Source organism: Ictalurus punctatus, chromosome 6 (genome assembly GCF_001660625.3).
Source record: "Ictalurus punctatus breed USDA103 chromosome 6, Coco_2.0, whole genome shotgun sequence".
In the NCBI taxonomy this organism is placed as follows: Eukaryota; Metazoa; Chordata; class Actinopteri; order Siluriformes; family Ictaluridae; genus Ictalurus; species Ictalurus punctatus.
The window spans coordinates 21,997,174-22,021,855 of NC_030421.2; the positions used below are offsets into that span (position 1 = coordinate 21,997,174).

Genomic DNA, 24,682 nt, shown 5'->3' on the forward strand with positions numbered 1-24,682 from the left:
CAGACACAGTAGATGCTTTGCGCACATGATCACCATGCCATGTCCAAGACGCTACCGTGTTAATCAACCTGGACATTCTTTCTTCAGCAATCTTCTTATCTTTTTGTCCTGACTGTTAGCAGGACAAAAAGAATTGCCCACCCCTCTGATTTTTATTTCTTTTTTGGGGGTCTCTATTGGTCTTTGTCTGTTTGCACTGTCACTTTTCAAAATGATTTTCTTATTTCATCTGAAAGAGTTGCAGCTTCTATGCAACAAGAAATCCTAATGAAATCTACGATAAATCAGAGATCTCTGCTCGAGACGCGTCGATAATTGCCTCTGCGTTCGTCCTGTCTGAGTCGCTGTTCCGGGTTCGATTGCTTTGGCCTGTTTGACTTGTTTTCATGAAGAGGGGACATACAGAAACATCTAACAGCTTATTGTGCGGCTGTGACAACAAAGGTGAGAGACACGTTTAGCACACATTGTGACCGTAATACGGATCAGATATTATCTTTAAAAACGATGTCGTGATGTAATCAGTTTAAGATTGTTGAACGACGAACAAGCTCAGCTTAGCATGTCTGCTGCATTGACTCGATGCTAACTGGCTAAGCTCTTAGCTATGCTGTAATCTCTGCATTACACTGACATCTCTAGCTGTAGGCTAGCAAACTCAGATAAAATGCTCTAATCAGTGCTTCATGTCATCCTTCACAAGCGTCGTTAGATGGTTTGGGTGGTAGTATCAGCAAGTCCCCTTGCATCAGTTCACGAAGGCGTATTGTATTTGTTAAGAAAACCATCAGCAAAGCTAAGCCTGTCACTTTCAGGCCTGACATGAACATCGCCTAGCCAAGCTAGTTGTCGGTAAACAAAACGTGTTTTGTAAGGAAATAAACTCAACACTTATTATTTATTTGTTTATTTTTAAACGGCATTGTTGATCAGCCAACCTGTTTATCTATTCGGGTTTCTGTCCTTCTATCTACCTATCTCAGGTGATAAATATATGGTGATATAAATATGTAAGATACACTACGTAACGCGTAGATAATTAAAAAGACATTAAAATACATCAGTTCGACTGTTTCTCTTATACATGTTGCCAAGAACGCGCTGTTTAGCCAGTTATCTTTTGGTTGAACGTCACATCATTGTTTAGATGTTTTTCTTTGCCACGCCCCCTTTAGGCTGTCGCTTAGCTAGCTCACTTATAAAAGGCCTGTATTAAAATAAGCCTATTCAAATAAACATTAAAATAAACAGGCTGCTTGTGATTTAGAGCAATAGCTTTCTTAAAAGTTCCTCAGGGACTCTATTCTGTGATTCTGTGATTATTCTGTGGTCCGCCTCAGCACAGATTTATTCAAATATTAGGCAATTATTTCAACGTTTACAACAACATTTTGGTTATTTATTGGAGCCATATATATATATATATATATATATATATGTATGTATATATGTGTGTGTGTGTGTGTGTATGTATGTATGTATATATGTGTGTGTGTGTGTGTGTATGTATGTATGTATATATGTATGTGTGTGTGTGTGTGTATGTATGTATGTATGTATGTGTGTGTGTGTGTGTGTGTGTGTGTGTGTGTGTGTGTATGTGTGTGTGTGTGTATGTATAGCCTTTTCATTTCTAAACTTTTCTCTGCCAACACATTTTTAAATAAAAATGTCATTCGATTGAATTTGACATCATTTGTTGTCCAAATTACTTGTTACTGAGGCTGGATTAAACACAACAAATTCTAAGATAGCTAAAAGGCTAACGGGACATGCAGATAGGTTAATTATGATCAAATCTTTGATCATGTTTGATTGTGATTTCTGTATTTTATGTAATTTATGTACGTTTTATAACATCCTGTGTATTATGCTGCTGTTGCTGTGTGTTGCACCATGCTCCTGAAGAAACATTTTGTTCCAATGTATACATATTATATACAGGAATGACAGTAAAATCCATTTGACTTTTATGGACATTGTACAAGTACATGAGCATTTATACAAATTTTTTTTTAAAGTGGACTCCCTGACTGAGTTTCACAACCCCTGGAGCGCCATAGACCCCATTTAAAAGTGCTTATTCAAAATAGGTGGTTAGTGTCCATGTACTGAATGTATGGACAGTGAATTGAATGGTACAAATGGAAGAATTAGCCATAACATTAAAACCAATGACTGTCTCCTCCCTATTCGCTGGTTTTCCCTCCTTACCTACAAAGTCTGCATGGGAAGAGGTGTTCTTCCCATGAATCCTCATAAGGGTGGCATTATTTCACAGATATATGCAACAATATGGGCACAGCACAATTCTTACAGTATCAGAACAATTAGTGCTTGGGAAGAGGAATTGGGCCTGGAGCTTGAGGATGATTACTGGGGCAGAGTGTTTGATAATATACGTACTGCCACGTCATGTCCTAGACTTAGTATCATACAATTTAAAGTGGTCCATAGAGCTCACATCTCTATGAGTAAACTATCTAAAATATATCTCAATGTTCCTGACGTGTGAAAAATGCAAACTTTGGCCCTGTAACCTCAGTCATATGTTTGCACTCTGTCCCAAACTTCAGAACTTTTGGAACACTTTCTTCGAAACTATGTCCGACGTTCTTAAAATCAAATTAGATGTCTGTTCTTTAATTGCCATCTTTGGTGTTCCATCTCAGCGTCAGCCTCTGAACCATACACAAGCTAGTGTTGTGACTTTTGCATCGTTACTTGCTTGGTGCAGAATATTGCTGTCTTGGACCTTTTCACCTCCAAGACAATATTGCTGTCTTGGACCTCTTCCTCTTTATCAGTTTGGCTTAGAGATTTAATGTTCTTTTTAAAACTTGAAAATATCAAGTATAACATCACAGGCAGGAGTGAATCATTTTTGGGAAAATGGCAACAATTTATTACCTATTTCACTGATGTCTGCACCCTGGAGGTGGATTGAGGGAAGGTAGCCGGTAAATACTAATCATCTAACATTTTATCTTAAAATTTTTTTTTTTTTTAAATTCTTTGTTTGTTTTTGGTTTGTTTGTCTTTTTTTTCAGTTTGTTTGTTTGTTGTTGTTTTTTTGTTTCCCCTTTCTTTTGGTTTTGGCTGTGATTTATTTTGTTGGGGCCGGGTATGGTGGGGTTGTTGGATGGGGTGTTACATAAAATGCAGTTTTCCAATAAAAATTCTATGATAAAAAAAAATAATGACAGAGGATGTGAGTATATGGCTGTGTAGCTGCAGACAGTTGCTGGTTGCTCATGCCAACCTCTTTCCACCCTCAAAAGTGCCTACAATAAGCATGTGAGCATCAGAAGAGCAATGGAAGAAGCTGGCCTGGTCTGATGAATTATATTTTCTTTTACATCGTGTGTGTGTGTGTGTGTGTGTGTGTGTGTGTGTGTGTGTGTGTGTGTGTGTGTGTCTTACCTGGGGAAGAGATTGTACCAGGATGCACTATGTGAAGAAGGCAGGGGAACAGAGTCAGTGTGATGCTCTGGGCAATGTTCTGTTGGGAACCTTGGGTCCTGGCATTCATGTGGCTGTTCCTTTGACACGTACCATCTACCTAAACATTGTTGCAGCACCCCTTCATGGCAACGGTATTCCTAATGGAAATGGCCTCTTTTAGCAGGATAATGCACCCTGCTACACTGCAAAAATTGTTTAGGAATGGTTTGAGGGAAATGATTGAGTTCAAGGTGTTGACTTGGCCTCCAAATCTAAATTACAGCACTTGCAGGGTCTGCTGCTAACGTCTTGGTGCCAGATACCACAGCACACCTTCACATGTCTTGTGGAGTCCGTGCCTTTTTTCACTCTTGGTTGGTTTCATTGCTTGAGGTAATATTAGTGGTAGTGTTGGGTTGCATCTTGTAATAATATTACAGCTTGTAATCATAGTATAGAATATATAATAATAGTGCTGTAACCTGAGGTTACAATAATTGGAAATCATGGGTCTGATACTGGAAAATTTATGTGACGTAATTTTCTTGGTTCATGTCTTCTGAGTACTGTCCCACGTCTCTCCCCTTTTAGTGTGCTTGTAATGGAGAATCCATTCATAATACACATTCACTGGTAAAATAGAATCCTTCACTGTGCGTGTGTGTGAGAGAGAAAGCGAGAGAAACTGCTTGCGGTCACTGTTTACCCACCAACGCATGTTCATGCTAAAAGGTCTGACCTATTTTTGTCTTTCTTGGGAAATTCTTGTCAGTGCAGATGTTTATTACAATGCAGAAGATAAGGTTTGAACGTATGTAAAATACCCTGCTGTAGTTTTTTGTGTGGGATAAGAGATGTTTGTCACTACCAATAAAAAGTTTAGACATTCCTGCTCATACAAGCGTTTTCTTCGTTTTTACTATTTTCATTTTTATTTATTTTAAGATTCAATTATCTTTAATTGAATAATATGAAACTACTGATTTGTGTTTTATATGGCTATTTTGTTTTGATTTAAAATGGAAAATAACATACCTTTTTCAACTACTGTTGTCAGATTGTTTTTCAAAAATCAGCAGCCAGTTCACTTTCTAGTTCTTCTTTCACATAGGCTTCTGTTTTGTGGTGTATAGATAATATCTTGCATCAGGCAGCTGCACTATATTTTAGGTTATTAGAGAACACGATGAGCTTAGATAGGGCCGACACACGCCTACATTTTTGTAGATAATGATAGCAAAAGCCATTTAAATGTGCAACTTCTTTATAACACTCCTCTATGTGTCAGTCCTTCTCAGTTTAATCAGGTTTAAGTTCATATCTTGGATGATACATTTTTATTCTTCATGTCAATCAGCATGTGAAATTTTTCATTATGATCTGAAAATATGAAAAGCAAAAGACTGGGAAACACTAGGAGTGATGACATTGTTTCAGATAGTCTATAAATCTACTGCACCTTATGTTGCCGGTGGTGACATATATATTTTTCAGGGACTAACTTTCTGTTAAAGATGCAGTTTATAAATGGTATAACTGTTCCTAGATATTCAGTAATCATATGCATGTAAAATATAGAAAAATGTTTTTAGTCAATACTATTTGATTTGCAAGCAGGAGAGGCCTCTGAAAATTACAAACTGTACCTTTTTAAAGGAACATAATGTTCCCTTAATTGTTCCCTTAATTGCTACTTCTGATGTTACACACTGTTACATGGTAAAATCACATTGGCCATGCCTTATGTTTTATTTTGTTATTTTACTTTGTATGTTGGGAAACCAGAGAAAGTATCACACTGCTGTGCTGGGTTATAATTTACTTCATGAGTCTACTTCATGGCCATTTATGTCTATCCGATCTGTATCACTGATCTTGCAATCTCTGTTATTCCTCCTTTCTTTATTGCAAGGTGTGGCCTCCCAGCACCGCCCTGCATTGCCATGGATGCCTGCGCCCGGATCAAAGGTGTTTCACTCAAGAACCGTGCCAGGATCAGGAAAGAGGTAGCTTAAGTATTAAAGACAAGCCCTTACCATTTCTGTTTATTGTTATGATTATCATTATTTTATTGATAATTGTTGTTGTTGTTGTTGTTGTTGTAGTAGTAGTAGTAGTAGTAGTAGTAGTAGTATTGTTAATATGGTTATGGTCAGAACTAGAATTACAATAACTAACCTACAAGAAGTGTAAAAACAGGAAAAACACACTACTACATACTTTTAGTTAGTGGAAAACAAATCAGTAAAGAATATAACAGTGCTGGGGGTTAGAAAAAGGGCTGAAAGAAAAAGGTTGAGTTTTAACTGGGATTTGAAGGATGTAATGGAAGAAGTGTTCTGAAATCTCTGTGGGACTATTTTCAAGTGCTTAAGTCCCAGGTTTAAGAAAATTAGATTGGCCTCAAAATCATTTACATTACAGTATAGGCTCTTAATGAGGAGGTTGCATGTAAATCTGTGTATGATCTGCAAAGCAGTTAAAATTGAGGCTGAGATGTTGGATAATGTAACCAGAGGATAGCATGTCAATTTGTTCAATAAGAGGTGCGGAAACAGATCCCAGTCAGTGAGACATTGTCCGTCATTTAGTTATGAATAAATCAGGAGAGAGCTTTGCCAAGGGTTTCAATGACAGACAGGCAGACAAAGAGCATTTCATGGCATGCTGTATCAAAAACTGAGCTGTAATAAGAATAGGATAAGAATTCTGAGCACCAGATTCAATAGCGTGTAGGAATGTCATTAACAATCCTCAGTGCGGTAAGATGGACAAAGCTAGACTGGAAGGACATACTTCTATTTATGTCAACTAAATGGACAGCAGCTCTTTCAAGAACATTAGCTATGAAAAGCAGATTAGAGAAAATCTCTTTTTTTTTTTTTTTTTTTTCTTTCTCATTTTTTTTGCATTTTTTTTTGTTTGTTGTATTTTTGCTAAAATATTGAGGTTATCAGTCTAATCCACATAAAGTGTGGCAAAGGCAGGACATCAGGTTGGAAATGGGTGCAGAGATAGCTGACAGGTTTTCAGGAGAGTGCTGGGGACAGGATGGTAACCCACAGGATGATCAGTTTGTCGTCATGCTCATTTCCCTGATAGAGAATGGACTACGAGGAGTAAAAATAGAAAGAACATGGACAGGGTGTTCAGGATAGCAATTCACTGTAGGAAGCCTGATGAGAGTTGGTAGTACAGAGGTAATAGAAGCAGTGAATAAGTGTAGTTTTAGAGTGCTGACAGAGACACAGAGAGGTTTGGGCAGTCCTGTATTTAGGAAACTGTGGTCAGTGTGTGTTAAAGAATGGATAGTAGGTCAGCCCATGGCTTTCAGTTTGCAATTCGATATACTAGAGCGAGTGGAAATCTAAAATTAAATTCAACAAACATTTGTTTAACAATGTGTTGGAAAATAAAGATGTCATTTAAAGTTACTTGTAATGAATATTCAGGGGGGAAAAATTATTGCAATTTATCATTTAAGGTAAGCAAAAAAAAAGCCTTTCACCAGCCTTCAACTATTTCATAGTGCTAATGTAAACACTCAAAACGAACGAATGAATGAACGAATGATATGTACTAGGATGGCATATCAATTTATACAGTTAAAACTGTCAAGTGAGCTCCTGAGAGCTTACCCAATACTGCAATGAATTATTTTTAATTACATTAGGATGTCTTAAATGCAATTTAAAAGAAAAATCATAATCACAATTTGAATACAAATAATTGCGCAGACTTTGTGCACATGTATAGTAAAGTCATCAAACAACATGGCCCAGGCACGGGTAAATAGTTCAGGTGGGTTAACTAGGCTGTTTATCTATTTATTCAGTGGTCAGTAAATTATTAGTAAAGGGGTTGGAACAAAACGTATATTGAAATGCTCTTAATATGACGTATTAAAACAGAGGATTTATGATAAAGTTCATGTAGGAACAAAATTATTAAGATGAATAACGCAATTTATTACAATAAATATACATAACATAGAGTTAATACAGAACACAAGTAGAATTGGTAGATGGCATGAACTGGATAAACAAAAAACAGACTGTACGAGTGTAAAGTGGCAGCAAGGTAAAAATAGTTTATACACAATGAAAATGAGACATGTATCCCAGGGTCTGGCATGAATAAGGATTTCTATAGGAAAATTCAGTACCTTATTAAGCGAACCCACAGAGCATCTCATTTTCAGGAAAAATCATTAAAACTAAAAGTCTAACTGATACATGATATACCACTACGCATTTGTTTTTACACTAGTTTCTTTAAGCCAAAACACTCAAAATATCCAGCAATGAAGTAATTCTTGTAGAGTTCAGTTTTGTCCAGCAGGTTGATATTGTTGGCATTAAGTCAACACTGGGGAAACCATTAAAGTGTTTACTGTTTTAAACATCAGCTTTCACCACACACTACAGCACTCATTATTATTATTATCATCCTAGTCTACACTATAGAGTTAAATGATGGATACATTTTTCTTAGCTGTCATTATACTTGTTTTAGCAGTTTTTGAACTTGAATGAAGGAGCTAACAGCTCTGTTTTGCCTTGTGTATGTATGACTAGACTATCCGTGAGAGTTCAGCCCTGTCCCTGAGGAGCCTTTTAAAGAACAGGAAAGAGCTGAGCAATGTGGTGCCAGAGCTGCATGCTAGAGAGCCACAGTGTCTGCAACAAGTAAGGATAATATACAAAAAAAACAACAACATTACAGTTACTATTACTACAGACTTCAAAAGAGACTGAAGTATAACAGCAGAATTATGGCTCTCTTCACAAAGCTTGTTTCATCCATTCTGTCCACAGGTTTTCAGCTGTCCCGGTCATGATTATGGACACGCATGTGCTTAATTGTATTTTATCTGCATTGTGTACTTGATCTGTTTAGTACGTGACGTGTACAGGTCAACAACTATCCGTCTCATTTCTCTTAAAATCTCTTTGGCCTTCCCAGCATTGGTAGATGTTTCTAATATTTCTTTGTTACAGTGATTCACTTGTGTGTGAATAATTATGGACTTTACTGTAAGTTGCATTGGTGGTTTTAACCACAATCTTGTTTCATAGAATGATTTTGAAATAACTTCCTTAACTTGGGTATTGTGGGTACTCAATTGCATCAGAGTTTACATTAAGTTGTCTGTTGTATATCTTAACGGTCTTTGAAGTGTGCTAATAATGAAATCTAGCAGTAATCTTAAGTATGTCATCAGTCCTAAAGTGGCATTTGGACCAAATTGGTCAATTCCTTGGGGAATGCTCTTTGGTGTGGGATTGTATATATTGTAACTCTTGCTAGTTTATGTGAAATGCGTTCCGTGTGTGATGATTGCATACTTTGTGTTACATACAAGGTCTGTGTTGTCAGTATAGCATCACACACAGGAACAATATGTATAAAAAATATTTCAGTGGAAAAGATGGAGAGGAAATATGACCGATTTAATCTGATACTAAGCCAAAGTGTTATGGAGTTCTCAGTCCTGTGTCAATATTCGGTGTTAAAACTGTACAGACTTACTACTAATAATGATTTGTAAATTTACGTGGCTGTGTTCTGTCTTTTAGATACATTTCATATGCTTACCTAGTTATACAGGAGGGGAGGATTTCTCACTACAGGCAAGTGTTTATTTTCTCAAAGTTTGCATAGGTTTTAGACATTGGCTATGATGTTGACAACATTCTTTACCAACATTTTTGACACGTATGTCCTTTGTATTATTGTTACATAAAAACTGCAGTGGTGTCAAGGAAGGGTTGCTCTAACTTGCCAAATGATCGTCATAATAAATACCTTCATCTGATTGTAAATCATATAGGCTGTGACCTCTCTCTCTACTGAACTGTCGGAGTTGCTAAGATCCCTACATGTACATACTCTCAAAGATGAAGAAGTGCTGCTCATCAAAGATCCAAAGCGAACCTTGGACAGAAAAGATGGAATCTCTCAGGTACATTATCTATCAGACACAATGTTTAAAAAGTATGCATGGATGTGTGTGTTTGATGGTGGATTATTTAATTTCCTTGAAGTGTCTTCTGTGGTGTTTTGTGGTTTTCTAGGTGTGTGGTATGTTCTTTGGGTGACATTCGGGGTAATTTTGTAGGCAGGCAGACTTTTATATCAAGCCACTGATTGATTGCTGGCCTAACAAAAAAAATTGCACATGCTTTCTCAAACTTGTTTAGCCCACATACTGTGATGTTTTTACCAGCATTGTCTGATTTCCTAATTGCAGACTAGCTCATCCAGAGCCATGTGCATACTGAGACATGGCAGCCCTCAACAGATCAATGTTTGTACTTTGCTGGGTCTACTGAGCTGCTATACAGCAGGGATCAGATATGCCCTGGAGGTACAGTCTCTGCAGAGGGGCATATCGGAGTCATGCCAAGCTGAGGATGATGACACCAACCAGTCTGTCTCTTCTATAGAGGAAGATTTTGTCACAGCTTTTGAACATCTTGAAGAGGAGGAGACAGGTTACTTTTTACTTATCCATGTTACAGTACCAATATAAATGAACCACTGATCCACTACTAATATTAATGAATGCTTGGCACAAGAACCATCTCACATTCTGTATTAAGTATGCTCTACAAAAACTATGTTTATTTAACAGTTCTTTGAATTTAATAATTGTCATTATGACCTTTCTTATTTTGTAGTTGTATATAACAAAAGAAACCAGAGGGATGTGGCCTCCCAGACTCTCCCCTCCCATTTCAAAGATTTATCTGGGTCCCGTATCATCCTTAGTTCTTTCTCCAAGAAGTCTAAGAGTAGACTGAAGTCAACTTGTGATGTGTCAGAATCAGTACAGAAGTCACCAACAGCATGGTCTATGGGTGCAGAGAATGATGGGAACCTATCCACACCAAGTAACCTACCAAAAAGACATGTTACCTCTACATCATTCACTGAATCTGACGATTCAGACTGCTCTAGTCCAAGTCCCATTATTTTTTTGGACGAGGTTGGTTATCAGAAGAGTCTAAAGGCAAAGCTTGACATTCCAAAGATCCCTGTTCTTAAAGAGGGAGTAGAAGATTCTGACTCAGAAGTGTGTGAGTTTTTTGATAGTTTTGATCAATTCGATGATCTGGATCAGTGTTTTGATTCCTCAATGAAGGTGCCAGAAGAACAGGTCCTCGATGTCCAGAAAAAAAAGCTGTCTGACAGCTCGGGTAGTAAATATGAGTCAAAGGGTGGCTCAACAATAGCAATGAACCCTCACAAGTTTGACCACAGGACTCTACCAGCCAATATCAGGAAGCCCACTCCACTTAAACCGGGATCTCCGTATAGTATACACTCCGATGCTCCAGATTCTCCACGACCAGTGAGGACATCCTGTGAGGAGAGTGGGGGACTCTTCAGCCCAGTTCATTCGTCAGCATTTAGTCCTCTGGGAGAAGGAGGAGGCTTGGAGTGTTTTTGGAAACTAGATGGAGATGTTTCAGAATTGCGCAAACCCCAGGACCTTTGTTCACTATATAAAACTTATTCTGATTTTGCAAGCAGTCTCTCGAAAGAAATTCTTGGAACTGTTTGTGGGTTCTCTTCTCCTGTTGACATTAACATTAATAAGAACTTGAGCTGTGTGTGCCATAAAGAATTTACAAACACTAACGGACATCGGATGAAACTGTCCGATATTCAGGAGACTGTCACTATTGCCAAATCGCACTCGCAGTCTCTGAAGGATGGGATTCAGAAGTTTGCCACAGACTTGGTTGAAATGAGCATTGGCAGTGCCTTAAGAGATTTACAGAAAGGAGTGTCGTCCTGCACTACAACACTTTGCCATTTAGCTGCTAGGCTAACATCTTCAGTGTTTCATATGGCCTTTCAAGAGATAGGAATGCGCCATGCATATGTGTTAAAAGAGCGTGCCATAAACGGATTGGCTGGTTTCCTTGTTGGGGAAGCAGTCTCTGGAGCACTGAAAGAGTTTCTCTTTGTGAAAAAGCAGATTTTTAACAACACTGTCACCAGATTTGCAGCTGATCTTGCTGAGGAATTAGTATTTGAGGGAATTATGGAGGTATGCCAATTCTCATATCCTTCTACACCTCTTACCCCAAAGGACTGGTCTTTTGAGCAACAAGAGGAAGTGGTTTGTTCTTATGCTTCAGATCTTTCTGAGTCAGTTCTTCAAGAAGCCTTCATAGAACTGTCCAAAGCTGATGTGACTTTCACGACACAGGCAGCCATAAGTGTCTCACTGGACAATATCTGTTATGTCAGTGCTGAAGATGCATCTCAGACTACAAAAATCTGCAATGCCCAGTCAAGTTACCAGAATTCACAGTCCCTTGTCCAGGCTGGAAACCAGGAAGAAGAAGATGGCTGCACTGTGAAGAAAGCTTTGTACTGTGTTTCTGGAATGGCCAGTTGTGTTCCGGTCCCTGCAGCTGGCAAAGCTATATCCTACCTGCATAACCCTGAGGAAATGTGTCAGTATAAGTCCAGCATTAGTCACACTTGCCAGAGCAGCCCTAAAAGAAGCATTTGTTCCCAAGGAAGGGCAGTGACCTCAACTTCAAACACATCCACTGCAACATTTTCTGAGTCAGTGCTAGGTATTTCCAAAATCCGTAATGTCTGTGGTAATCTTGGGAATATATCTACAAGTGCTGCTGAGAAACCTCCAGTGGGAAAAAGTTTTGATACAGGTTCTGGTTCTATGGTTGAGACAATAGTGGGTGAAGCGTTTGACGTTGTGTCCACATGCAAAATGAAGAAAAAAGTGGACAGTTGTACTGATTTCTTAAGTAAAAATCTAGGGAGTCGGATGGCTACATGTACTGGTATAGCAAAATCCCAGGACGTGGCATGTCAAAGTTCACCACCTTATAATTTAAGCATATCACAGAAAATCTTGTCTTTAATTCCTAAAGGGGATTTGACTGAGTCATCATCATTTTACTCTCAACCTCACTTGCCTTCGAAGAACGTAGATAAAACATTTTGTCAATCTGGCTTAAGAAATACCCGTACGCTCGACAAAGTCTCGCCAGAAGTCCAGTCTGCCGTGATGAAGGATACTTTGGAAGTGCCTAGTTTTGAAGGGGGCATCCGTGGAGGCAGAAAAGTCGTCCCAGAAGAGGGGCTTAATGGCAGCACTGGAACAAAATCCAGTGGATGCCCTGGCACTCCTCCCTCAACTCCCCAACAACCATCAGACATCTCGAGTGAGAAAACGCTTAAACAGTTTTCAAAGAAGCTCAAGGGCAAGCTTGCAAAGGAATTCTCCCCTGCAACACCCCCACCCACCCCACATTATGAGCCCACTCCAGGACTCGAAGAGGGCTCAGATTCAGAGAAAGAGGAATTCATGCTGAGGCTCATGAGGTCCCTTTCTGAAGAAGCTGTCAACAATGAAGATGAAGATGATGAGCAGGAAGATGGTCTCCACTCTGTGACCCTTAACACAGAGCAAAGTCCCAGTGTGGGAAACAAAATGATTGAGAGAGGGGCTCTGCATTATGCTGAGCGTTTGGCATGCCATATTGTTTCCATGGCAACTGAGATGGACACTTTAAGCATTGGTGATGTAAGTAAGCCAGAGAGTGAAGAAGGCAATGAAGGCTTTGCTTTACACAGTGCACAAATCTCGGAACAGACCTTGAATTCCTTATGGACCTATGCTGGGGAAATTGCTGGGGAAGTCATCAGTGATGTAAAGAGGATGATGAGTTCCAGTAATTGCCATCACAAAACAGTCAAAAGAGGATCTTTTAAGTCAGATAAGCATCAGCATGGTGACTGGAAAGACTGTCATTTTGTCAGCAAATCTAACCAGTGGTTTGCTGATCTCATTCCACCAGTTTCCAGTACTCACAGTAACACTTCAAGTAGAATCTCTACCCAGGCTGAGTACCCAAGCTGTGAAAGTGTTACTGATGAGTACGCAGGATATGTTATCAAGGTACTTAAAAAAGATGGAGGAAGCCGGGAACTTATCCTGGATCAGTATGCCAGTCAGGTGGCTTATAAGTCTATCAAATCAGGCCTAGCTCATGCTGCACAGAAAATAAAGCAGAAGTCCCCTTTAAGGCTTGGCTTATCTCGACCATTACACCAGGAGGGCAGCCGTAACATTTGCAAGATCCCACCATCTGAGTCCTTACCTGCCGTTCTTACCCGAGGACAAGAAGGGTCCTCTAGCGAATCCATGCTGTGTGCTTGCCAAGATGTTGAAAACATTGGTAAAAAGGAATACATGGAACTTGTGAACTTTGCTGAGTCATTGGCCTACAATATTACATGTGATGTCACAAGAAAGCTAAGAATGTCCACCATCAGGCTTCCAAAATCGCTTACAGACTCATGTCTCTACAGGAAGTCAAATGTTGAAGACATGGCAGAAAATTTAACCAAAACTGCATTTTCATGTTCAGTGCTACCATACACCGGGAAAAACAGGCAATATCATAGCACCAGCAGCTTAGATGATGGAAATTACAGTAACGGTGTTATGCAAGTAATTGAGCATTATGCCAGGAAGATTGTTGATGACACTTTGGAAATGACTCTGGGGTCTACAGCTCTTCAGACAGCAGAAGAGAGGAGGTCTTTGGAACTCGGTTCTTTCACCGAGAAGCTGACCGATGCATACAAGACTTGCCAGTACTGTCAAGCAAGAGATTGCTTATTTTGCAAAAATTGTCACCTTAAGTACCATGGAATGCAGAGGAGAATGCAGCAAGACTCTGACACAATGGTTGGTCTTGAAATTCCCAAAATCCACATAGATTTGGAGAAGAGAACAGTTTTTGCTGAAGAGATGGTATCTGCCGCACTTGAGAAAGCTAAAAAGGAACATAGCAGCACCAGCTTAAATGCAGACAGTGGGATTGGTTATGATGGCGCAAGCTTTGCAGAAAGCCTTACCACAGAGATCATGACGTCTGCATTGTCCAACGTCTGCCAAACCATCAACCTCAGGTAAACAAAGAAGTTGATGACTAGTTTTGTAAAAAATGTTGTAATAACTTTAAGTTTGTACCTCTGAACAAATGTGGCTCAACAGTTACTCAAATATTGTGGGTTCCTTAGTCATTAACATTTCCTGTGTTTATGTAATACTGGACAGATTTAGGTAAGTGATTTGAATGAATTACAAATATTCACTTGCTTTGATGTAGTTAATTGGGATTTTATGCCATTATAATTTGGTTGAATTGAACCCTAATTGTATATATTTCAATTAGTTGGTAAATAATTCAGTAAAATTACACTATGATGGTAAGTGTAGTGTGTAGTTAGGTGGAAATTCCATCCATCAATCTGAAAGTGAGCTCCGCATATGAGGAAGAGTATCAATACTCTTTTTAGCAAAGCAACCGAAACTCTGACTTCAAACATCTCATCAGTCATAGTTTACATAGTTAAATTTTTTTTTAATGAAGATCTACTATTTATGTTCCAGTGGCCCTGGGAGTGAGAGTGTCAACGTGACCGAATCAACGATAAGTCAGCAGCTGAATCTAAGCGTGGGAGATGACAGTCTTGGCAGCTGGTCTAACTTGAGCTTTGAAGAAGACCATCCCGATGAAAGTAGTAGCTTCCATCACCTAAGTGACAGGTAATTTTTAGGTCCAGTAGATTGAAGAAGTATACTTTGATTACTAACTCCTCACCAGCTTTTCATTTTTCAAATCTAAACACATTTTTCCTCACTTGATCACTGTTCAGGAATTGCCAGAGAATTTAATGCATAAATGTAATGGTTTGAGATGTTGGAAGAGTGGCGCTTAATTTAGTTGTCAAAAAGAATCCATCAAGTAATTGTAAATGACCAGCAAACTGCTTTTATTGCCCACATTTTAATGCTGGCTGTGGCATTTTGTTGATGTTGTGTTTCTGGCTCTTCTATATCTTGCACATTAACTTGAGGCCTTTATACAGCTTAGGTTTCCCCAAAACAATGATTCATCTTTGCCATGGAGTAATATTTTTCCCCTTTTTAAAAAAAATAAAATAATATATATATATATATATATATATATATATATATATATATATATATATATATATATATATATATATATATATAGATATAGATATAGATATTATATTTATTTATTTATTTATTTAATAGATACTACACTCGCTCATGGGAAATTAGTTTATTCCACACAAACAGCAAAACCAAATGCTCTGTAGATCATCTAGAGTCATGGAAATGGGTATTTTTGGAGTTATGTTGTTTCCTTTTTCAATTAGGAATTTAAATGACCTCTTCCTCTAGGCAGAGAAAATAATTATTTCAATTATTTGAAAATAATTCTTGGCACAAACGTTTATCTAAGGAGGAAGAAGTCATAAGCAAGTAGTTGTTTTGGATAATGAACAACATCTGTAGGTATTTAAAATATTTTTGAAAGGTCTGGTTTTAAGCAGTTTATTTTTTCTCTTGAGGCACTGTTTTTCCAAGATGCTAATTCTGCATTGTAGATCAAGCTCTACTCAAGCTCTACTCCAGAAATGTACTTTTTAAAAGTGAACTGGTGGTGTAAAATAATGGCCTTTGTTCAGAAGGATTTGTTCTAACTGTGTGTGGCTGGAAATGAATTTGATCGGTAGCCTGTTAAAAATCTTGAAGATCTCTTCGAGGTGGGTGTGTAAGATCCACAGTGACCTGGCAATGACCTGGTAGTGTATGTGCTTGCCCAGTGTTGAGTGCTCCTCTTTTCTTCTACAGCAGTAATGGGAACAGCAGTAGCTGGAGCAGTCTGGGGTTAGAGGGCGAGGTTTATGAAGAGCATTTGTCCTTCTCCCCATCAGACAGGTTGGTCCAGAGCAGGAAACTGAGTATAGTCAGCGTGGGCTTTCTCAAATGTCTGCATGATGTAAGAGCTTTGATCACCAAGTGTTGAAAATGTGTCTGTGTGACTGTAGCATCCTTTGCCTTTTAGAGACAAACCCAGGAACACAACAGCTCTTTGTTGGTCTCCGTACTATGGTTTTAACCAGTGGAATTAGTAAATTAAATTACGTGTGTGTGTATGTGTGAGTGGGTGTAGGAAGGGTTGGGGAGCTAATTCCTTCTGTCAGTTCTTTGTGAAATCTCGACTCTGAAAAAAGAGCAATCTGTCTTTGCTGTCTGTTGCATGGCTGTGTGATGGGAGACTGTTCTGTCCCCTGCTTCTCATAAGGATCCTGTTCCACTGGGAAAATGACTCCGAGATGTTCAAATGGCAATAGAGATCACTGCCAGTACTTCATTTCACTGAACAGGAACATTTTATCTGAATGTAGCACAGTGTGACTCTTTAATGAGATGAAGTACAATTGAATCTGTTGCCTTTGGGCTGATTCATTTGTGTGGCAGCTGGGAAAACCCTTCTCAGAGTGAATTTATTTATTTATTTTTTAAAATCTTCTGCTGTATAGAATTCTGAAAACACATGAACAAAGGCTCAGAAGTCTCACTCATCAAGCCGTTATTTCCATGTTTAGAAATAATATCCTTTATTTTATTGTAAAACTGAAAAAGCTTAAGTAGAGTATAAATAAATTTATTTATATATATATATATATATATATATAATATATAATATATAATATATATACAACATACACACACATTATAATGTGTGTGTGTGTATATATACAACGTATGTGTGTGTGTGTGTGTATATATATAATGTGTGTATGTATGAGCGAGAGAGAGAGTAGCAAAAAAAGAAATGTCCCTTTTTCAGGAGACTGTATTTTAAAGATAATTTTGTAAAATCCAAATAAGCTTTACGGATCTTTATTGGAAAGTGTTTAAACAATGTTTTTCATGCTTGTTCAATGAACCATAAACAATTATTCAGGGACATGCAGAGAGTTCCTCAGGGGCAGGGAATCAAATGTAAAAATGTCCAAAGAGTTAATTTTACTACTTTAACTACTTTATCACCCTGGTAGACATTGTAAACACACACTGTATGTGGCCACAATAATGAATGTCACTACTAATATAACCTAATGGTATTTTATTTTTCCCTTTATAGAAATAGAAGTAGAAAAAGTTTTTTCAAATTTTGTATTGCTTTCTTTTTCATCAATCTGTGTATCTGCTGCTTCCTTTTTATCATCTTGTCCCATGTCAGATTCCACCTCTTCTATCTCTCCCTCCATGCCACGTCAACATGCATCTCTGCCTGTTCTCTTACATCTCCCTCTTTTTCTCCATGTTCCTCCTATTCTTTTTCTCCCTCCTCTATAGCATGCATCGCTGGCTTGTCTTTTTTGCCTTCTGAATTTCATGTTAAAAAGATAAATTGAGATTTTAATGATCATGATGATGATGAATTGTATCACAATTGTCTCATACCACTTAGGGTAATCGGTGTATGGCCGAACAGAACACCGGCTATCGCAGCAAGCCTAACTCTGTAAACATATGATGCCTTTTTTGCAACTATCTGTCTCATATCAGCTCACCTTTTTTCACCCATGTTGACAAGGAAGCTGTCCCTATCGCTGCCTGCTTCAGTTTTTCTTTCATTTTCTGCCGCCTCTGTCTTTTTGGGATCGTATATTTTACTGACTATATAACACACATAATTTAACAAGGTTACTTGCATGTCTTGAAATGTAACAAACTTGAGTAGCTAGTACTTACAACACATTCCCTCTCGATCAGTTTGAAAACTATAAGCATATAAGCTGCGATAAGCATATAAAATTCTGCTAACATCACAAAAAGGTTAGCAGAAGAGCTAGTGGTTTCAGCATACATGTCTGCATGTTGAAGCGAGACACATCGCGATTGCGTCATTACAATGAAACTATCTGACGGCAATCTCGAGTTAGACAAATAAATCGGAAAATTCTTAGATTTTCTTGTGATTAATTTGCTACTGTTTTGTGCATGCTCTCATGTTAATTTGAATTCAAATACTTTTTACATGATATAACTGTTTATTAATTACTGTTGAGAGAGGCACTTTTAAATAATTTAGAAAAAGCGCAGGTGCTCAAGCCCCCCAGAGCCCCACCTTCTGCACGTCCCTGCAATTATTGCACATGCACCTGTGGAACAGTCTTTAAGACACGAACAGTTTACAGGCACTAGGCAATTAAGGTCACAGTTACAATAACTTAGGACACTAAAGAGACCTTTCTACTGAATCTGAAAAACACCAGAAGAAAGATGTCTAGGGTTCCTGCTCAGCTGCGTGAACATGCCATAGGCCTGCTGCAGGGAGGCATGAGGACTGCAGATGTGTCCAGAGCAATAACCTGCAATGTCTGTAATGTAAGACGCCTAAGACAGTGCTACGGGGAGACAGGAAGGACAGCTGATCGTCCTTGCAGTGGAAAATTACATGTAACCATGTGACCCCTCAGACATGATGGAGAACTTGTAAATGCCTTGGTGGAAGAGTGGAGGAACATCTCACAGCAAGAACTGACCAATCTGGTGCAGTCCATGAGGATGAGATGCTCTGTAGTACTTAAAGCAGCTGGAGGACACCACATACTGACTGTTACTTTTAATATCGACCCCCCCCTTTGTTCAGGGACTCATTATTCCATTTCTGTTCATCAAATGTCTGTGAAACTTGTTCAGTTTATGTCTCAGTTTTTGAATGTTTTTGTGTTAATACACATATTTACACATGTTAAGAAATTTGCTGGAAATAAAAGCAGTTGAATGTGAGAGGACATTTCTTTTTTTGCTATGTATGTATGTATGTATGTATGTATGTATGTATGTATGTATGTATGTATATCTTGCAGAGTCTGCAAAAAAAAAGTGTTGTTAGAAGAAAAATTAATAACAATTTTAATGATCCCACTTAAAAAAAAAAACAAAAAAAATTAACATTTCGCAGGTTCGCAAGAGTCGCATTACTCTCTTGTATCAGTGTTGAAATCATCACCGATTACTTATGAAGTGCCATTTTTATTAGCAAACATTACAACTTTCTACTGCTATCTTTACAGCGTAAGTGACGGTGTGTATGCAATCATACCAGCCATCAATAATCTGCTCACTGGTTAAGACTTTGTACTTCTGATTAGGCTTATGTCCATTTTGCTCTGGCATACAATCAAAAACTTGCATGAAATCTAAGCATACCATTTAGTATGCGTGGAAAGCATGCAAGTAAAATAAAATCTTAATAATCCGAGTTGTTAAACTGGCTTCTTATTTACCTTATGTAATTTGTGAAGAAATCCTAGGCAAGGTTGGAAACTAAATAAAAGCGTTTCTACATTGTTTTAGTTAAACATATTAGATTTCTTTTTTTTTATTATTGGTGTCAAAGTTATGGACAGAAAAATTTTAATTTTGATTAAAACCCAGTTTGATCTGGTCTGTTTGCCAGAATTCCGCCACAGCGACATCTGACATGTTTTCCCAGTCTGCTTCACATGTGGTCACTGATGGATTACTGAGTGTCACTAAGTCACATACACATTTCAATAAAAAATATTTAAGAAATTGGGTAAAATTAGTGTCTAGCAACTTAAAATAATGCTGAACTCCAAAGTACTGAAGCTTCCGCTTCAGTTGTATTAAATTAAATATCAGAGGTAAATAGTGGAACAGATCAGTATGAAAACTAGGTTTGCTGAAAACTGTGATCCCTCTTTCTATCTTTCTGTTCTGAATGACCCTCTTGCATGTTTTTTCCCAGCTTTGCTTTTTCATTGATGCTATCTTTTTTGATCTGTTTGCTCACACTAGTGATGTTTCTCATCCTGTAGTGACTACACAGAGGAAAAGGAAACTGAGGCCAAGACCTTCATGGGTGGTAATGGATCATTTCTTGTTCTCATCATAAAACTTTTTTTTTTGATAAAGGTAAATAGTGAAATACCATATTTGTACTTGCAGCCGGGCTTGACCTCGTCATTTTTCAGAACGGTCATACTTGGCAGTAGGAGTGTTCCACTACTTTGTCCAAACTGCACTGCTGTTGTTTCATATCCCTGTCTCCTGTAACTGTCCAAGCGCTGTGGGTCTGCAGATGATTTCAGACTGAGCCGTCTGGCCCCATTTGCCGAAAGACTGTGGGAAACGGATTTATGCTATGGGCTTGCTGAAATAGGGGTTATCTGCTGTGATCATGCCAATGGCAGTTGGGGTGTATGTATGCTTTTAACAGGCCTTTGTGTGTTTGTTCTGGCAGGGGCGGTGCGAGTGGAGAGGGGCCGCACGGAAGGGGACAGGGCTCTGCTGGTGGTCAGTACAGATGTGTGGGGGCAGGGCCCAGATCCCCAACTGAGAACTGTGCTGCAATGGATGGCAGCCTCAATCACCGAGCTGCCAGTCATGCAGCTCAGCCAACAGTCTGAAAGAGAGGTGCAGCAGGTTAGATTTTCCAAAGATATTTGATATTTATAATATACATTATATGGCCAAAAGTTTGTTAATAGCTGATCATCACACCCATATGTGGGCCTTCCCCAAACTGTTAGAAACCACAAAGTTAGAAGCGCACAATAATCTAGAATGTCTTTGTGCTGTAGCATTCCACTTTCCCTTCAGTGGAACATGTTCCAGCATGTCAGTATCAAGTTTGGAGTGGAAGACTTCAGTATCCTCCACATAGCCCTGACCTCAACCCCACTGAACACCTTTAGGATGAGTTGGAATGCAGACTACGCCCCAGACCTCCTCACCTAACATCAGTGCCTGACCTCACTAATGCTTGTGGGTGAATGTGAACAACCCCACAGCCATGTTCCAAAATCTAGTGAAAGCATTCCCAGAACAGTGGAGGTTATTATTACAGCACACGGGACTAAATCTGAAATGGGATGTTCGAAAAAGTACATAAGGGTGTGATGGTCAGGTGCAAAAACCTTTTACCCATATAGTGTGTGTTTGCTAATTTTTGGTACTTTCAAATATACCTGGCTTTAATTTCTGTTGTAGGTACAATTGGAAAAAGTTGTTGATTTTCAAAGACACATTATTATGCCATTTATACATTTTATTTTGTCTATCTATTTCAACTATGCTGTTCTTATTGTATGTTGTCTTTCTGTAAGGTGTCCTTGAGTGTTATGAAAGGTGCTAGAGATGTAACGGTATGAATATTTCATATCTCGATTATCGTGAACAAAACTATCACGGTTCTAAGTATTATCATGGTATTGTTAAAATGTGCTGAAAATGTACAACTAACGCTAAGTACTGTTATACACACTGGAATCATTTAAACAGGTTTTATATTTGATTATAAACTGATGGATGTTTGTCACAAGGCTTGCTGCAATAGTTCAGTTAGAGAACATGGCGGGAGGCAGTGACGGCGCTCGGGAGATTTTCCAACCTTCCAAGAGGAGCAAATCCAAAGTGTGGTCATATTTTGGATTTTATAAAAATGCTGAGAGAAACTTAATAGAAGATGGCAACCCTGTCTTCAGAGCTTGCCAGAAGAAAGTTGCTGCAAAAGAGGGCTTTGGCGCTTCGTTTGTGCTTTTTCCTCCTTTCCCCCTCGCTTTTAAATCACTTATGAATGCCCGTGCGGCCGTGCATATTTCACTTTCACTTTCGAAATAGCAGCAATTTGGGGACAGCAATTGCGTAAATTGTGGGTTTGTTATTATTCTTAATGAAAAACACAACAATAACAAAACAGTACAATGACAAACTCGCTTATGTCAAACCAAATCTTCCACTGTCGTCTTGTCAGTCAGCTCGCCTCACTCTTCCTGTCACTCGGCTCACCTCACTCTTCCCGTCACTCGGCTCGCCTCACTCTTCCCGTCACTCGGCTCACCTCACTCTCGTCACGTGATAAATGAAATCTGATTCCTTCTGATCTGTGCTGCGACTCTGACTCATTCGGCTCTTGCTGAATTGAGCAGACGCGTCCGTTTTCACGCTTAAAAAAATCGATGTTGCGTGCTGCGCCTGCTTCATACTCATGCTGGGTGTGTGTGGACAGCATTTACCGCTACTTTAACAAATCACAATAATCGTGCACGGTTTTAATGATCGTTAAACTTGACACGGTTAATAATAACCGTCGGGGAATTTTATCGTGGTTTATCGTGAAACCAGTAACCATTTCATCCCTAAGAGGCACCAACAAATAAAATTGATTTATTATTATTATTATTAACTAAACTTATATACAACAACAAGAAATGTAAATATTTATGGTCAACTAAACTTTCCCCATTTTAACTAAAACTATTGGGAATCTACACTGCAAATGTAATAAACAAAATGTTTTAGTAATATAATTATTGTACTATACATTTAACGCAACCAACCTAAAATGGATTGTTTTTGATAAATTGTATAACTACTCTTATACCACTGTAAGTTGACAACAGAAACAATTTGCATCAATTAAAGAGCTCTCTTGAAGTTTATAAGACTAAAATGCAGCTTGTTATATTACCAGGAAAGTTCAAAGTCATCTGTTCTGAAGTCTTTCCTGTGTCTGAAAGTTCTAGCTATACCTCTGTCTGATATAAAGCCCTGACACATTGGCAAACTGCAATCTTGCAAAGGGGTTTTTTTTCTCTTGCACACCTTCTATTCAGGTCAAATTTGTGCTGATTCTGATTGTAGAAGCATGCACTTTGACACCATCAGTTGCAAGACTTACTAACAGATCCTGTGATGAAATTTTGGGGTTCTTGGAGACTTCTTTTTGCATTAGACGGTCTTCAGTGTTTCTCCTTAACTTGTAAAAGTTCATAAATACTGCAGCCCATCTGATTTCTGACACTGAAGCCTCAGGTTCATACAAATATGGGAATGTTCTTTCAGACACATACTAACTATGGCTGCTGTGTTTATATTTGTAGTTTCTGCATGTAGTTCAGAGGCTGAGAGAGAGAGACTGGAGAGTTGGCGAGCTCCTTCAGGCTCTGCTTAGATACTATGAGGAGTGTCCAACCGAGGAGCAACCATGTGCTGAGGATACAAGACATGAACGCAGGTCCCTTTTCCACTGGCTTCTTGAACACCCATAGACCATTACCACCCACTGCTCACACTAGTGACTGGCACGCCTGTAGTAAGCGCTAACGGCAGTGTATTGAGGTGAAAGTTTCCATCACTTTCACATTTATGTGCAATGTAGCTGCCAATTTAAAAGTCTAGCCCATGGGATGTATCTGGTGCGCGTGTGTCTGAGTGCATTGCATGCCGTGACTGAAGGTATTTTTGTTCTCCACCTTTGGTTGTCAATTTTTTTTTTGTTTGTTTAATTTCATATTGGAGTGCATATCACACACTTAGTATGTTATCATTTGCACTTTTCTCAGTGTTTTTGCTTTCACGCCCTAAGCTAGTGTTACAGCAACAAACAGAGAGGTCAGTGACTGCATTGCTTTGTCAAAGGGAATCCCTAGAGTAGAGATCACCTCTCCTTATGGGAATATACATGATAAAGGGACCAGCCACCCAAACCACTACACATCCCTTATCCATGTTCCTGGTCACTGCAGAATTTTGAAACTTGAAATACAAACGAATGAAAAAATAGGTCAATTGTTCCGTTATAACAGGTGCACATGCAGCTGTCCAAGTTATCAAAATAAGATTTCATGGTAAATATTTTGACACTTTAAAATCAGCTACTATTGAAGGACTCCATCTAAATATATTTTGATCATATTCCCCTCAGTGTGAAAAATACCCTTACTTTCCTTTTTCAGTGTCCTCTTTATTAAAAGGCCCTTATGGATAAGTATTTATGACACTGCAGTGTGTATGTGTGTGTGTGTGTGTGTATGTATGTATGTATGTATATATGTATGTATATATATATATATATATATATATATATATATATATATATATATATATATATATATATATATATATATTAATATTAATATATATATATTAATATTAATATTAATATATATAATATATCTCAAATATATTTTTTGTATGACTAAAATCGGTCAGATGGTGTTAACATTTGAGTGTACTTGACATAGTAAACTGTATAAAATACACTGTTGCCAAAAAAAAGGAACACAAATTAATATTTTTTTAAGACTACATTTAAGTTAAGTAAATGACATAACATTTTAAATAGTTAGTAAATGACAAGCTGCTGTACTGGCAAAGAAGCTCTAGAAACTAGGGCAGTTTTGCCAATTTTCTAAATTAAACTCCTAACCAGTGATTTGTGTTAACAGTTTTCTATAGTTACTGTAATAGTGAGACACTATGTACAGATATTAGGGTTCGAACCAATATTAGGGTTGTAAAACTGTTGCGTGCCCC

General features: G+C 38.3%; 1 protein-coding gene across 3 annotated transcripts; it reads left to right on the forward strand.

Annotated features, from left to right (window-relative positions):
- Positions 1-332: 332 nt before the first annotated feature.
- akap11 (A kinase (PRKA) anchor protein 11) lies at positions 333-24,187 on the forward strand. Of its 3 annotated transcripts, none has more exons than XM_017470215.3 (12): positions 333-444; positions 5,357-5,450; positions 8,022-8,132; positions 9,024-9,077; positions 9,278-9,409; positions 9,698-9,941; positions 10,128-14,412; positions 14,897-15,052; positions 16,172-16,258; positions 20,182-20,228; positions 20,607-20,788; positions 23,248-24,187. In XM_017470215.3, exons 2-12 carry the CDS (start codon positions 5,388-5,390, stop codon positions 23,413-23,415), a joined length of 5,529 nt encoding a protein of 1,842 aa, XP_017325704.2. In that variant the 5' UTR covers positions 333-444; positions 5,357-5,387; the 3' UTR covers positions 23,416-24,187. The 3 variants fall into 3 exon arrangements, with proteins under 3 accessions (XP_017325704.2, XP_017325705.2, XP_017325706.2); XM_017470216.3 differs by having other exon boundaries at positions 16,175-16,258; XM_017470217.3 differs by lacking the exon at positions 16,172-16,258.
- Positions 24,188-24,682: the final 495 nt, after the last annotated feature.